Raw genomic sequence first — 16,700 nt, forward strand, 5'->3', positions numbered from 1 at the left:
ATACCCCCCTCCCCTTTCCGAGAAGTCCGTTAAACTGACGATGCCCACAGCTTTAGTCCCCTGGTGACATTGGGGTGGGAGATCGGGGGTGCCGGAGTTCCATCCCTGGAATCACATTATTCGTTTTTCTAGTCCTTCACGCTTCTCTCTCTTCCAGCATTCTCTTCCGTAGGCCCCCGCCACCTCCTTCCTCTGGGATCCCACCAAAGTTGTAGCTGGGAGAGAGTCCAGGCCACACAAAGGGGGAGACCCGAAGCCCGGGCGGGGGGTTAGGGCTGAGGAGGCGGAGAGGGCTCTGAAGGGCACCGCGCTTTTCTCTCCTCCCTGTAATTAAGGACTCACTTGAGTGTCTGTAGCTGACTCGACTCGACAGCAAAATCCGCCCCCCACCCCCGGCGGGGAGGAGGGGTCTCCGGTATTGGTGTGGGTCAACCTCCTAGTTCCCCAGTCCGCACCCGCGGGGGCTGGACCGCGTTTACTCTGCGGGTTTCGAGAACCGTCTTTGCAGCCCCCTCTCCTCTGTTCCGGCGCAGAGTGGGCGTCTCGCCCGTCCACGCGCAACGCGGGGGACGACGCCCGGCGCAGAAGGAAGTGTTGATAGAAAACAAGTCACAGTTCGCTCCCAAACTAAACCCCAGCCAACCAAAGCCACCAAAAGAGGGAAAACCAACAGCAAGCCAGCCAGCCCCTAGCAATTGTTTCACGGTCGGAATTAAATCACATCAAAACGCCCCCTGAAACCCACATCCTGAAGGAGTGAACCTGCAACAGCTAACCTCCAGTCGTTCGCCCGAGTTCACACGAACAACCTGCCTCTACATCCGAGGGAAGGGGGCGGCGGGCGGCGGTGTCTCTCCCGCTCCGCACCCATCACATCCCGGACCTTGCGCCCGAAGAGGCGGTTGCATATGTTAATAGCAGCCCTCGCGCGAATTAGAAGAGACCTCTCCGTGATAGAAATGCCTTTGCCAGGAACTTCACCGAACCTGTAGGGAGGGAGGAACATCTTCCCAGGGTTACTTCGCCCCTCCTGCGTCTCCCAGCTTTTTCCCCCCGGGAGAGGCAGACTTCACGTGGAAATGTCAATCTCCCTCCCAGACAAAGCTTTAAAAAAAAAAAAAAAAACTTGAGTGAATGTCTTCTAGTCAAGCTCCTTTTAAGTGCACCTCGTCAGAAGATTTGCAGCAATGCTGAGGACAATCAGCCCACACCCCGCACGCCACGGGGAGGGAAAACAGCACGCACAGACAGTAAGGCGCTGGGTGATTTCGTTAGAAACAACGTTTCCAGAAGAGAGGTTTGCCGCAAAATAGAGAACGCAGCCACCTACCCTCGGCCCTTCTAGTAAACAGTTCTCACTAGTTATTGTTCCCCAAATTCCCATCTTCTCGAGCTCCTAATCTCCAGGACACCGGGAGCTGAGTTCCAAATGACTCAGGGAGTCCAGATAATTAACATGAAGGAGTAAATGGGATTCGAATTAGTTGCAACACTTTAACGGGGGGTGGGGGATGTAGGAGTCGTCATTTAATCTCTCTTTGGCTTCCAGAAAATACCCTCTGGCCATTCTGTGTGCCCCCCGCCCCCCGACAGTTTGATGAAAAGGAACGTCTACTCTGGCTGCTTTGGTGAAACTGCATTTTCCAGTTCTTTTTCTATCGGTCAAATTGCAGCATTTGTGGGAGGGCTTTTTACTTTGTTTTCCCATATTTCTTTTAGAACAGAGGGTATAAATGTCTGACATAGCTACGTGTTCACATCTCTGAGACATTACACTCACACTCGTGCGTAACTTCAAGGGAAGTTGAATAATGCTACCGACCCAAAAAATAAAATTGGGTTTTCCCCCATCTTTTTAGTATTACCTTACACATTGTAGCAGATTATTCTTTTTGTTGTTGTTTTTCCTCTAAGGCATAGAACTGTCAGCTATTTACAGTGGATTTAATGTTTTACTCTTCCTGGCTCCCATCACTAGCCCTTTACTTTTACCCCAACCCCCCAGATAGAATTTATCGTGTGACTACTGGCCATGCTCTATGTGACCAATTGAACCCTTTAAATGATAGTTTTAAAAATTGCTTCCTAGTGAATTCCCATCTCTATCAAGTAATTATTAGTAAGTGAAGTTTTGAGTGTTCATTTAGAGCACTGTTAAGGGCTTACTTATACGATGTCTAGCAGCATGCAAATTCCCCCTTAGGAAAAGAAGAGGGATCTTTGCATGACTATTCCTGTGTAGTACGGCTAAAGTCTGATTCTGTAATGTTTTCCCTATTTTCAGTTTGAGGGAGATGAAGACACGTTTCTTCCTGCCTCTTGTTTACTGTTCTGAGGTTTTACAGATGGCTACTGTATTGGGTATAATAATTTTGCCTGGATTTTTAACTGAGGGGGTTTGAGAGCCAAGGAATAAAATGTAATGTGTTTTCAAACTTCAGCTTCGTTTATACTGTAACTTTCACAAAGCATCTCCTTAAAAGTCCTGTCCTTGTACAAAATGCATCAAAGAGACGGTGGAGACTGGGGAATTTTTGAGGTTGGATTCGGATTTGCATCTTCAAGGGTCTCTTTGAGCCCGCAGTCCGAGGTGCCAGAGACTGCCCTGTCCTCCCTCCTGCTACTGGCTTCACTCTCCTGGGTCCTTTTGCCTTTTCTTCCCCCTACTTGGGTTGTTTTTTCATTCTTTATGAGGTTCCCACACATCGTGGCATGTATCTTCGAAAATCCACGAGCGACCTGTAGCATAGCTCTCTGTGAGCATCCCATGGTAAGGATGTAATGAAAAAGATCTTGCTTAAAAAACGATAATTAAGATCCAGTCTTCAGTTTTTCCTTCCTCCTCCTATATTTCTCGGTAAGCCTGGAGGTTTTATTTTTGCCAGCATGTGTTCCCTTGTCCTTTTACAATGTATTTAGGAAAGCCACAACTCTTTCTTGTTCTTCTTGCTTCCTTTCTGTCTTATTAGTTGAGCAATGTGTTATGTTTTCCCCTTTTCCTTCTCTGTGTCCCCGATTCCCGCCTCATCCCCTCTGTCAGAGCATCTATCAATGTGGTGTCGATCACAGCTGCGGCGGCTTCTCTTTCATCTTCTTCCCACTGGTAGAGCAAGGGAGGGAGAGAGGGAGGAGGAAAGGAGGTGGGGGAGAGACTGGCAGAGGAAGGAGGGGGGTGGGTGGGAAGGGAACAAGGAAGAGACACTTAGATGATGAAGTTAAACCGTTGGGGCAGAGTTTCTTGTCAATTTCACGCGGGCAAAGCGTCTCTCTCGTGGGTTACAAGAAGCGCCGGGTCCTTCCTGCGCTCGCCAAGTTGCCTGAATCTTTCCTCTAGGCGCGCGCACACACACACACACACACACACACACACACACACACACACACACACACACCCCAAAACCTAGGACTCGTCCTACAGGCTCTGGGGAAAAAAAAAAAAAAAGTCCTCAATCACCTCCTCCTTCTCGTCGTCCCCCACCTCCCCCCCTCCGCACCCCCCAGCGGGCAGCCAAGGAGAGCTGGAGGCGGGGGAGGGGAAGGGGAGGAGAAGCGACGCAAGAGGGTAGCTTTTCAGCGCCGCCGAGGCGCGGGAGGAGGAGAAGCGGCGGGGAGGCGCTGCCGCTCACCTGCGGGGCAGGGCGCGGAGGAGGGACCAGGCTGCGCGCTCTCCGGCTGAGGAGCTGGGACGCGCCCGCAGCCCCGCACGCGGACAAGCTCGGGGCGTCCCCCTCCCCCGGGCCTGGCGAACCCGAGGGGTGAAGCTCTTTGCTTTGACAAGCGGTGCGGCGGAGGCGTGGAGAGCGGCGAGCAAAAGAGCGAGCGAGCCAGACTGAGGAAACTCGAGACGGGAACAAAGAGGGATCGGGTTGTGTGTGTGTGTGTGTGTGTGCGTGCGTGTGCGTGTGTGTGTGTGTGTGTCGGCTCCAGCTCCCGGCAGAATCTTTTGGGTCCGAGGCCCCTGCTGTGACTCCTCGAGACCCAGCCGTGCCCTCCACTGCCGACTCCCTGCACTCGCCGACACAAACTTTATTCTTGGCAAACTTCTTCTCTTTCTCTTTCCCTCCTCCTCCGCCCCCACCTTTTCCTCTGGCAGATTAAATGCTCCTGGAGACGGAAAACCGAAGCGAAAGGGAAGGAAATAAGAAGCTTTAAAACGGACATCTCCAATCCGGGTGGCTTTTTTTTTTTTTTTTTAATCCTCCAGGAAGTGGACATTTCGTTATCTTCTGATTCTCTTTGCACCGCCTCTACTGGGACAAACGGAGCCGTTTTGCCTAGCTCCCTTCTTTTCTTGGAAAACAGACTCCCAGATCGGCATCTGGGAAAGCAAAGGTGGAGAGATTTGCGTAGAGACGCGCCGACGGACTCTCCACTGGCCTTTGGAGAGTCAAAACTCCTCCGGAACTGGCGTCCTCCGCGCGCAGACCCCGGAGACGCTGGGGGCGTGGGGCGGCCGCCCGGGCAGCCTAGCCTAGCGCGCAGCACAGACGCCCCCAGAGGCGCCAGCTGCTGCGGCCATCGCATCCCTGTGTCTTTCGGCATCGGGGACGGGCGCGGGCGTAGGTCTTTGCGGAGTGGGAAGGCACGGGCGGCCACCGGGGCGCGCGCGCCGCTGCAGCAGCTCCGGCTGCCGGCCGCCAGCCCGGCGCTCTCCAGCCCGGCTTCCGCCTGCTCTCCTTCCTCACGCATCCTTTCAATTCTCCTTCTCCTCCTCCCCTTTTCGTTGACCCCTTCTCTTTTCTGCTGTCGCCTGGGGTGCTCCCCCAGCGGAGCGGAGATTACAGAGTGGTCGGGATGCCCCAACTCTCCGGGGCAGGCGGCGGCGGTGGGGGGGACCCGGAACTCTGCGCCACGGACGAGATGATCCCCTTCAAAGACGAGGGCGATCCCCAGAAGGAGAAGATTTTCGCCGAGATCAGTCACCCTGAAGAGGAAGGTGACTTAGCCGACATCAAGTCTTCCTTGGTTAACGAATCCGAAATCATCCCGGCGAGCAACGGCCACGAGGTGAGCGGGCTGCTGCCCCGAGCTTTGAGAGGCGTGGCGGGTCCGGGGGAAGAGCAGAGAGGGAAGAAGGGAGGGAAGGCGCTGGAGAGCCCTGGCTGAAGGGTCCCGATTAGTCTGCAGGGTGGGGGGATGGGGGCGGGTGGCTGGGCTCCTGGTTAGTGTTCTTTCTTTCTGTGTGTGTGTGTGTGTGTGTGTGTGTGTGTGTGGTGTGCTGGGAAACATTCCAAGTGGATCAGTTTTGGGGTTTGGTGACTTAAACCGTTGGTTTGCGGCCAGGAGAACCTGCCCTTAACCCATCATGTTTGGCCTTCGGACTTTTTAGTGGGGTTTAGGGAGTGCGATTAAAGCGAGTATGTCTGAACAACACTACTGAGAAGTTCTTCCGTAGGACGGAAAACAGAGTGCACCCGCTATCTTTCTCGGTAGATGTCTCTGCAAAAGTGCGTTAAACCACCAAAGGCTTAGGTAAAGGCGAGCAGAGGCACAGGCCCGAGGAAGGGGAGGCGGGCGTGGGCCGGGGACAGGCGGGGCGGTCCCAACCGCTGCGGAGCCGGCCGGCCGAGGGGGCGCGCGCCCGGGCGGCGGGGGCGGTTCGGGCGCGGGTCCTTTGGGCCGCTGGGGCCGGCTGCCAGCAGCCGTGGGCGAGCCGAGCCACCCCAGGGCGGGGGGGGCTCGCAGTACCGCCCGCAACACTAGCTTGCTCCAATCATCGCCACGTAACGAAAAAAAGTACGCTTATATTTGGGGTTAGTTTGGGCCCGAATCAGGCCTTTAAATCTTTGCAGAAGAAGGGCGAGTCGGAGAGATGCAGCGGAAACCAGTGCACTCACTCAGGGGAGGGTGGAAAGCGCTTTATCAGATCTCCTGGCCGGCTGCGGGCGATAGCGATGGTAACCCGAGTAGAGTAAATAGAGACACGTGGGTGCTGGCGAGAGAAAGCCAGTGAGCAGGACCTCGCGGAAGGGCTATTTCAGGCCTCGCGGAGAGCTTCAGAAGTGGGGGGAGGGGGGGGCGGATGGACCCTGATACCCGACACTCCACTGGCCACCCTTGTTCAACAACTGGGAAACTCTTTGGAGGAAATCCGGTAGAAAAGTCCTGATACTCAGATGATTTCACCAACGCTTTTTCCCTCCAAAGAAATTTGGAGGGTATATTCTTTTTCCTTAAATGGCATCCTTCTGCCCCCAAAAAGAAAGCGTGTGGTTTTGGGGGCGGGGACATTTTGGGTTTTAAACAGTAAGTTTAAGAACACCTCAGAGTTGCCTTCTTTATCCCAATGGCAGGGGTGAGTACGCATTTTGGAAGCCCGGGGGCCTGGGTTCTAAGGGGAGCATAGGGATGTTCTCCATACCCTGAGTCTTTCATCCCAATATGCCAATTAGGGGGGAACCTAGGGGTGGCCAGGGCACACCCAGCTCCACTGAAAAGATTTGTGACTATGTGTGTATGGGGGGAAGGAGGCCAGTGGGAGGACAGATGTCCGAGGAACCAAATGACATCCAAAACATTCGAGGCCAAACTCATATTTGTAGAGCAGCCTTTTAAAATTTCTACCCCTTTTCCTCGTCCTTTCTTTTTCAATAAGTAAAGTTGCTACGCACTTCACATTTTCTAAACGTTTCTGCCTTGGGGAGAAGGGTGCTGCATTTGAAGTCCAGAACTCCTATTAGGGCTCTGTTAATCTTTACCAGTGGTAAGTGGGCATGGGGCAGACCCAAGGAAGACAGTGAAGGGGTAATACCGCTGATTTGCAGGTGGTTGAGTCTGGGTGGATGATGGTTACCCAAACTGACATTAGCTGGGCTACCTTTTAGAAGTCTATAGCCCAATTTTCAAGTTTTCCTCCCTTTAACCACAGAACAGTTGACTTTTCTCTCGTAAGCTTGCACTGAGCCAGCCATGGTAGCTTATGAGGAGAAGAGCTCCTGCTGGGATTGGTTTGGGACAGTTGCCTAAGATCTCCATTTGTGAGTGATGGGCTTGTTTTTAGTTAAATGTCATTTTCAGTTGCAAAATATTTCAGCCCACTGTTAATCAGCTCTGATTGAAGTAAACAGTGGTTGAAGAAGCCATCAAAATGATTAACGCCGCCGTTAACTCAAATTCTTGTCATATTAGGTATCCAAGTAGCCTTGTTGTGTTTTAGTAAACAGTGGTCAGAACAGCATATGGATTGTTCGCAAGTTTGTTTCTGTTGTTATTATCATTTATAGCTGGTAGTCCTGGGTAGATAATTTTCAAAAACACATGTTGAAAAGAGAAAGATTTCCCAGTACTCAGCCTTAGCCTATCCTCTTAGATTAATAAACAAGTAGATTGAGTTGCACCTGATTCTCCTCTTTTGAGTTACCAGTGGATACACACTTATATCATTATTGTCACAAACTCTAAAGTGATCTTTCTTTTGGGGGTGGGGATTCGTCTTGTTAGGTGGCCAGACAAGCACAAACCTCTCAGGACTCCTACCACGACAAGGCCAGAGAACACCCTGATGACGGTAAGACGCTAATTCTATCTCTCCCAACCTTAACATTTAACGTGTGCAATTTGTGAATGTAGGTATGTTTTGCTATTTTTGTTTGCATCCAAGAAACTCGAATCATATGTGATAAGACTGTGCCTGTGTTTTAACAAAATGGGAAAGAAAACCCGGGAAACTTATTGCTTATCACTAATGTATAGTTACATAATTTAAAAACTGTCTGAATGATTTAGGGGCTTTTGAATTTCTGTTGGCTTCCAGATTCTTTGTGGAAGAGAAATGTCTATAATTAGTTTTCTCATTTTACCTGAAGTTCTACTTGTAGATCTTTACTATTTTTTCCTGCATTGTTATAAAGAGTGACAGTCTACACCAATTTATTTTCCAACAAGAATAGTTTCAAATGGGCTTTCATTTGTGAAATTGCTGTTTCTTGTTATAGTGAGAAGGCAGGCACTGTATGCGCAGACTAAATATGGCTCAGTAAAGAAGACTCTAACTTGTAAAAATATAAAACGTTATTCTTAAAATTAAGAACTATGCATATGGAACGTGATAGACTTTCTCCCCATTGCCGATTCTTGCTCAAAACTCTACATATTTTTTAAGATTTAAGGAGAACTCCGTGTGACTTTAAAAGAATCTGTAATCTTTAGGGTTCCCTTGTTGAACAGTCTACATTTCTGTTCTCCTTTAATTACTTACAATTGGCCTGACCAGAATGAGGTGTTCGCATATACAATATGTCAGCTAGGGGAAGAAGAGAAGAGAACTATAATATCAGGCTTCCTTCTGAGCTACAAAGTAGTCACACAGATTAAAGAGAAGAAATGTATACAGTGAACAAACACACATTTCTTTACCAGAGTGATGTAGTGTAGCACATAAAATTAAGTCTCCTGTAGTTAATCCTTCATAAATTTGGGTAGTTGCCCATATGCTAGATACAGGTTGCTCCCTCAGTAAAAATCTAGAAATTTTCCAGAAATCTAGAAGCACAGGTAGAATTTTTGAGTTTGCCAGTAAGATGGAGCATAACTTCAAGTGTATAAATATATACGTGTGGGTATAGCTGAATGGCCTAGTATATTTATATTACAGCTTTGTGTCTTCTTTCATGTGTCTGTATTTCTTAGTCCAGTTTGTTAGTATTAGAACAAATTAAGTTAGATGGATAACACTTATTTTTGTAAAAACACCAGTAAAAAACCAGTCAGTAGTGGCAATAAATTGAACCACATGTTTTTCAAACATCTGGTTCACTGCTAAGCCATTTAAGGGAATAAATACTGTCAATCTAAAATAGAGCATAATAATCCAGTTACAATACTTTGTAAACAAATGTCTTATGTAAGGTGTGATTTGAAGTAGTACTATTAACTTTTCAATGAAAAATACAGTGATATAAAAAGGACGTCAAAGCACATTTGGTTGTTCTTTGCATTCTCTCAGGAAAGCATCCAGATGGAGGACTCTACAACAAGGGACCCTCTTACTCGAGTTATTCCGGGTACATAATGATGCCAAACATGAATAATGACCCATACATGTCCAATGGATCTCTTTCTCCGCCCATCCCGAGAACAGTGAGTAACGTGCTGATGTTGCAGATTATTTCAGAAGTGTAAATTAATTTGCATTTTGGCAAAATGTTTGTTTTTTTAAAGACACTGGAAATGCTTTCATTATGTGTGACCAGTCGTTGCTAAATAAGACCTGCTATGAGGAATGGCTGCCTTACATACAATATTGCTACTTTTGATGTTTTGCACTTGGAATTTTAGCTTTTGGGGTATTGGTTAAGATAATAAAAAACAGATCACGAGCTATCGTGGAATCATTGAATTTAAATCAGCAAATTCATGATTTTATGAGTATTTTGCTTTCTACGCTGATGAGAGAAATTGATTTAATCTTTCAATTAACTAAGTGCTGTATGTCTTTCATTGCCCATAAGCTATGTAGAATCAGAACTCCTTTGGCTTATTTGGAGCTGAATATTGGAAATGTTATGTCAGCTTTTAAAACAGTGTCTCATTTTATTGTGTTAGCTAATGTTTCTTTAAAATCAGTTTGGGGGTGGGGAGGAATGAGCTATTTTTTGCGTTATTGTCAATTGTTAAGAAAGTATCACTTGAAGATAATTCTAATGAAAATTGTTCTTTTTTATCTCGGGGTTCAGTTAACTTTCAAGTTTTAAAAATCCAGTGGCATTATAGCTGCTTTACACATTATGCATAACATGGAGACCTCATTTATATAGTAAGAAAACAGCTAAAGGGTTACCTCTGTAGTACATGAATGTGAAATGTGCTGGTGATGGAGTTCTCCCTGAGATTTGTCTCTTCGTAGGTAGTGATGGGTTTTTATTGCTCCGTCAATATATATACCTTCTTTCTGGCCTCACTCTCCCTCAACCACCCAAACCCCAATGAAAAACATGTATATTTGGGTGTTGAGGATGAGGGTTTCGGTCTAACTGGCCCTCCCGCGAGTCAATCTAGGATTATAAAATGGAACCTGTAGTCTTTGCCTTATTAGCCCAGTGCTTTCACCAAGTGAAAAAAAAAAAATCAGTCACAGACATCTGGGGGCAAGTACTATCATTGATACCTCAGTGGACAGAATCTGGGAGCCATGAGATACTACAGAGTAGGAGAGAGGAATACCTCCTAATCAGTCATCAACAAACAAGAGTATTTATGGTTATCTTGATTACCTGTGGCCCTCAACTATTGAAGCGATAGATCTATGAAATACAACCACTTTATGCAGGCACTGTGATTTAGAAGTTATAATTTTTTCCCACAAGTTCCAAAAAGATATGTGACCTTTTAAGCAGGGAATGAGATTTTTCTAATTTGCATATAGCAGCTAAAATGGAGATCTTGGAAATCTTGTGATGGTTGTTATAGGAAAGAGCGATTTCACATTTTAAAAGGCTTTTCTAATACTTAATGATAGAAATGTGTGTGTGGTACATATAAATCTCTTATCTAAAAAGTGAATGAACTAATAAAAGCAAATATGGTTTTTAACATTTAGAGACCACCCAAATAAATGCTTCTGAGTCTTAAAATTTGTAGGAGACTTTATATTGTTGAATTAAATATGCGTACATTCAGATATTTTAAAGTTGGGCTGTTTTTCTTTTGTTGATGTTTTGGAGGGGAGGGGGAGGAGACTATGTTTTAGATAGGGAATAATTGAAGATTTCTGCTGAAGGATTTTTAGAACAACAAATCAAATTATAGTCTCTGACTTGGTAACAATAGAAAATAGCTACCAAAATAATCTTATACTTTTAGGCTGTGCACACGGTTAATGCTTAATAAGTATTTGTGGGATTTATTCTTTAGCCATTTCTCCTTTCAAAGCAATAATTTTTAAAAAGTCAGTATAATTAAAGTCTGTTGATATTTATAAATTATTCCTAAGAATACTGAAAATTAAGCTTCTCTTCCTCTTTAAACCAGCATTTTTACCCCCTCAGTATACTAATCATTTTAAATTGTTAGAATGGGAAGTATTTATTGTTAGTGTATGTATTAAAATTCTGAGGTCAGTGAATTGAACAGTCATTCATTGTTTGGGAAAGATTTGTGGCCAGAATAAATGTTGGTGGGTGTAGAGTGGAGGAAAGGGGTGTGGCCAGGAAACAGTTACCTTACCCTCCTATCTGCTGCGTTGCTTTATTCTGTTACATTTTAGAACACATTTATTTTAGGCACCTTTCTTGGGATATTCTGCAGTTTGCACAATTTGAGAAGCTTTTCAGGTTTAACCACGAGACAATGTTCAATTTTTTTCTTTTAGGGTCGGACCGAAGTGAGTTGAAATCTTTGGTTTTTAATAATTAACAGCTGTTTTTAGTGTGTCTGAGACCCAAAACACTTTAACCGGAAGGCAGCCCCTCCTCTTTACCCCTAACCACACTTCTGCCTCTTTCTCTTTAACTCTATCCTTAGCAGGACTGAGTGTTTGTGCAACTGACATCCACAGTGATAGGTTTGCATCTAGGGTGTCAGGAGTCAGGAGCAGGGTGACCATTTGGGTTTGGGCTTTGCCCTGTCAGCCCTGTTACTTGGATTTGCATTACAAACAACTGCTTGTTTACTGTATCTGCTGCCCTCAGGTGTTAGGATTAGAAAAACATCTGGGGGTGAGGGAGGGCCCTGACCAGCCCTTCCCCACACAGAATCTTCTGTTCACATGTAACTGCAGATGATCCAACTGGCACGCAGAGAAATGTTTCTGCTGGTGGCTCATTTGAACAATTCTATTATGTGTCTGCTCTTTTTTAGGCAAACACTGACATATGTATGCTCGCACAGCTTTTACCCATGGCCTAAATATAGTATTACCTACACAGGAGAACCACCTTTGCCAATCGAGCTTTTTTTCTTTTTTTCCATCTGAAGGGAAATTTTAATCGGCTAATTTCATCCTTCTAGAACAGAAATTCTTAGAGGTGTGTCTATACCAGAAATCTTGTGAGGGTGTTTCATAGAATTTTAAATAAGACTTCTTGGTTCAGATAAATTGGGCCTAGCAAGAAAGCACCTGTAATAATGACACTTTTGGTGTCATGAGTTCTTAAAGCACAGTAAACCTTGGCTTGAGGTGGTCGCCTTCATCGAGTGCGAGAGGATGCAGGAGCTTTTGAAATATTTCAGAGCAAGGGCCCTGGAGAGTTTATTAAAAGCATACTCCGAAGACTTTCTCTGAGTCTTATTTATGAAAATCCTTGGAGGCCAATGGTAACGTATTAAAAGGAAAAAATAGTTCTTTGCCTCCTGCGCTGGGTCCTGGCACTTGTGTGCCTGAATACTGTGTGACAGTGAGCTCGGCTGGCGTTACATAGTGAAAGTTCCCATTGGCCTCATGCACTGTGGTTATTCATCTTAGGTGTCAAACTTCCATTTGTCCCTCATGCAACCCAAATGTTTAGCACCTCTCTCTGAAGAGAAGCATCTCATTTCTCTTTAGCTGCTCAAGGGGAAAGCAGCAGACTTAGCTCAGGAAGCGTCAGCAAACGTTGCAGCTCGGGTCACACCAACCACAGTAACACCTGGCCAGGAGAGTACTGCAGACTGCATCGTTTGTTTCTTTGTGATCTGAGGATGGATTTTTAGGTGGGAAAGGAAGATGTTTCTGTTTGAATTTCATCTTTCTTATTTTTAGTAGACATTGCTATTAAAATGTTTCGGGTTTTTTTTGTTGTTGTTGTTATTTTGAGCAACTCAGTTCTATTGTATGGTTTTTGCCTGAAGGGAATCAACATTTTGATTTTTGATGAACAGAATTTACCTATTATAACTTTGTCTTAACGTCCCCCGCCCATGTTTGTATTTGCTTGCAGTTAAAATTAGATTTTTGCCATTGTTCACATCTGGAATTAAGGAATTAGGTGGACATGTCTAATCAGTAAGCTTACACTTATCCAGCTGTCCATCACACTGCTGCTTGGCTGTGAAAATAATCACAGAAACAATAATCAATAGGGAGACTATGGCTTCTTAATTCAAGGGTACAGGGAGACTATAGCTTATGTTTTGAGCAAAAATTTTAAGTGTTTTTTCACTTTACTGCAAGGAGCTACTTCATTTGACTTACTAATAAATTATTTTAAATTTTCTAATCTAAGTTGTGTACTTTTTGAAGCTAAGTATATTCAATTTTCCTTTTACCTCAAGTTCAGGAGAAGTTAAGTTTTAGAAAGTCTATTCTATCTCAGATTTGAATGTGATGTCAGGAGAATGTGTGGGAAAGTTCCTCAGGGCCCCAAACTCTTCTGTCTGATTCGTCTTTTATTTATTTATTTTTTGCCACACCACATGGCATGTGGAATCTTACTTCCCCAACCAGGGATCGAACCTGCGCCCCTTGAATTGGGAGTGCAGAGTGTTGACCACTAGACTGCCGGGGAAATCCTTGTTTGATTCATCTTAATTGTACTGCTACAAAGTTGGGAAAGGACCACAGTCAGAATAACTGGGAGTGATTGCCATTTCCCCTTCAGATAATTTAGAAATCTTATGACCGAATGGCATGCTAATTCAAGTGTCCTGGGAGCCCATGCTACATGTGACCCTGGTACTGCACAAGTGTGATCCTTCGTCGATAGATTTTTCTGAAATGACCCTAGAAATTTCTTGTTCATTCATAAAGATATGAGAACAACCCAGTTTCACTAAAACAAGACCATTAAGCCAACCTGCAGAAAATCTTGCTCTTTGAAATACCCCGTTCCCCTGCCCCCTTACAGGTCCTAGACTTGGCTCTCATCAACCCAACTATTTTGATCCATTTCTGTCTTGCAGACTGACTCGTGTAATTCCAACAGGACAGAGTAAGGGCCTCATAAATGGGTCTATCTGGACTCGAACTTGTTACCTCATGAGTATTCTTCCACAGTATCAACTGAGAGATTTTTGCAACTTTTTGAGTCTTGTTTTGTTTTTAACTAATCCTGTTAGTTCTTTAGGCAGAACTGTTTGTGGTTTATGTGACTGACATTTTTTTAAGCAATTCGATCATTCCATTCCTCTCTGACTCCCCTCGTTCCTTGTTTACGTATTATAGACAAAATCGGAATTTTATAAAACTGGTTTCCCTGTGATTTCAAGATAAACTTGAAGTTTAGAGAGAAAATGTGTCAGCACTTCCATGGGCCGGCAGAAAGGCACATATGTTTTATTCCCAGGCAAAGGTAGAGCTCAGCATTATATAGGTGCCACTGTCATGGGACTGAAGTTTTTTAAAAAGAGAGTATTCATTTAAACTTTGTATCTTTAAAGTTATTACTTCAGTCATTATGCCAAACTGAGCCAGTCTGTAGAAAGCTAATACTGTAGCAATCAAGGGGCTTAGTACTGCTTTGTACTGTCCCAGCAGGTCCTTACTCATTTGGAAAAGGCAGCCATTGGACTTTATTTAAATAATTTTTAAAATATATTTTAGATTGGTGATCACTTTTTAAATATTAATTGTGACCTCGTGAAGTTCCTGTAGGAACTGTAGACTCTGCTGTAAGCTTTGAAGTCACTTTAAACGTATAAATTATCAGTCTATAAGATTTGGAGGCACAAAGCCCGAAAATGCCCTGGAGACCAACAACAAAGACGAGCAAGGGGAGAGATTGAATGCACCAAAAAGGAGAGTCAGGAGTTGAGCAGAGGATGGATAGGGAACAAGGACTGCTAACTCCCAGCTTCTGATAATCTAGCCAATCTAGCTGGGACTATTTGCAGACTATTCTCAGAGGCCGTTCAGAGGACTGTAAAGTCTCTGTAAAGCAGTACATTTATACACAGTACCCATTCTAGCCAAATCTCTAAGCCTGCTGAAATTATCCACTTGCTATATGTAGATCAGTATAAAGCTCACTGAAGAATGTTACTTGCTTGCCTTCAATCCGTACAGGGAAAACTGCAAGGGCATTACAGCGCGAACAAGAGTTTAGGTTACGTGTCCTCTTTCCCGCGTCTGTAGGAGAAGTAGGACTGGCAGAGATGTTGCCTCACAGAGGGTCTAGAAATGTATTGTATTTTTGCAGCTAACCGGAGGCAAGTAGACTCTAAAAAAACCTTTTGATTATTGACCGTTGTTTCTAGCTATGCCCACGTATAATACTGTATGGAACTTGGTGACAGTTCTGCAGAATCAAGTTTTGATCTTAGTCATGGTAATTTACTGTTGCTGTTATGTTCGCTTTAAAAAGGAAGCCTGTTACTACTTTACTCAATATAGAGAAAGGTTGAATGAGGGGTGGACAAAGGCAAGGTACGATAACATAAAAAGAAGAATGGCTCTAGTGTAGTTTTAATTTTCTCTTATTATTGTCAGCTTCTGAATGAAACAGTTACCAAAACTGTTAAAAGCTGACACAGAAAAATATTTTTATAAATCCTTTTTTTTTTTAAATCCTGAAAAGTTTTGCAATAAAGCCTATTAACTGTGAATGATAGTTGATCAGTTGATCAGGGATGACTGATGAATTATGAGATAGTTATATGTCATGAGTAGCCTAGCACAGGATAGACACTTCAGTAGATTTGCTGAATAAATAATGTTGTAGAAATTTTTCATGTATTTCTGGGAATATTTCCAAAGGATCTGTCTTTATTCAACCAAACGCTGTATGAAAAGCAAAATCTGAAAGTGTCTGCTAAATAAACCCTTAGTATTTTATTATTTTACGTTTTCTCTGATTTGTTGCTTCAGTGGGGAAAAAAAAGAGCATTAGACCATTGTCTTTAATGAGGAAGTCAGAGTCCTTCAGAATGTTGTTTCCGAGTAACAGCTGAAAACAGTCAGCTGGAGAGCTCGCTGCTAGAGTGAAAAAGAATGGGATTTGGTCCTCATTTGAGGACTGATCATAAGAAGTACTTATCTCTTACTTATGTCCTAGAAACCTGATTGAAGAAGAAGAGGTGATAGAAACACTTTTTTCAGAAGGGTGCTTGAGATGGAAATAAAGTAATAAAGAAGCAAACCATCTTCAATTACGTTTCTGTATCGTACGGTTAATGCTTCTCAATTCATTTTTATTCTTTCCCAGGTAGAAAGGACATTTCCTTTTTCAGTAACACTTGAGGTATTTTGAGATATTAAAAAATTCTGCATGTTCTTTTTAAATACGTATGGTAGCATCAGCGCTGACTCTTCTAGGCCAGTGTGTGTTGTAAGTTGATGATATTCTTCAGCAATGAGGAGAGCAAAACTTTTGAGTCTGTATCAGGCAGAGGTAGGGGTCCTCCTGTGAAGGCTGGGCCTGTGGAGGAGGGAAGTCCTAGGCAAGATATCAAAAGGTCTGGGGTCTAGACCCACGTCCATCACTCTCCCCCAAAGCCTTGGGAAGGTACCTGACCTCTATCAGAGTTTGTTTCCTTGTTTACCGTGAGGCATGTTAATATCTGGTTGCCTACCTTATATGGTGGATGTACAGTTCAGATGGCACAAAGCCTGTGAAAGCATTCGGCTTTTTAGCTATGGGAGCAAAGCACAAGTCTCAGATGGCGTAAGCCCTCATGCCCACCTGGTAGGAATTCTGCCCCAAGAGGTGTTTGACTGTATCCAAGAAGCTCCTGAGAAAGGGGAGACATTTTTGGTTCTTACCATGGCCCCATGCAGGCCTGGAAATTGGACACTGGGTCAAGGCCTTACATTAACTTTTAGAAAATATTAGCATAAAATAAAAGTTTTG

At 44.5% G+C, this 16,700-nt stretch overlaps 1 protein-coding gene across 4 annotated transcripts in view; it reads left to right on the forward strand.

The window, feature by feature from the left end:
• Positions 1-4,794: 4,794 nt before the first annotated feature.
• Positions 4,795-16,700, forward strand: part of LEF1 (lymphoid enhancer binding factor 1) — a gene marked incomplete at both ends in the record, with an annotated part of 116,080 nt that continues 104,174 nt past the window's right edge. For all 4 annotated transcript variants that reach the window (XM_082838487.1, XM_082838489.1, XM_082838488.1 and 1 more), the window contains 3 exons: positions 4,795-5,007; positions 7,441-7,507; positions 8,945-9,078. In XM_082838487.1, the coding sequence (XP_082694613.1) occupies positions 4,795-5,007; positions 7,441-7,507; positions 8,945-9,078 (414 nt within the window). The remainder of the gene's footprint in view (positions 5,008-7,440; positions 7,508-8,944; positions 9,079-16,700) is intronic.

This window comes from Leucopleurus acutus (genome assembly GCF_964270905.1).
Source record: "Leucopleurus acutus genome assembly, chromosome: 4".
Classification (NCBI taxonomy): domain Eukaryota; kingdom Metazoa; phylum Chordata; class Mammalia; order Artiodactyla; family Delphinidae; genus Leucopleurus; species Leucopleurus acutus.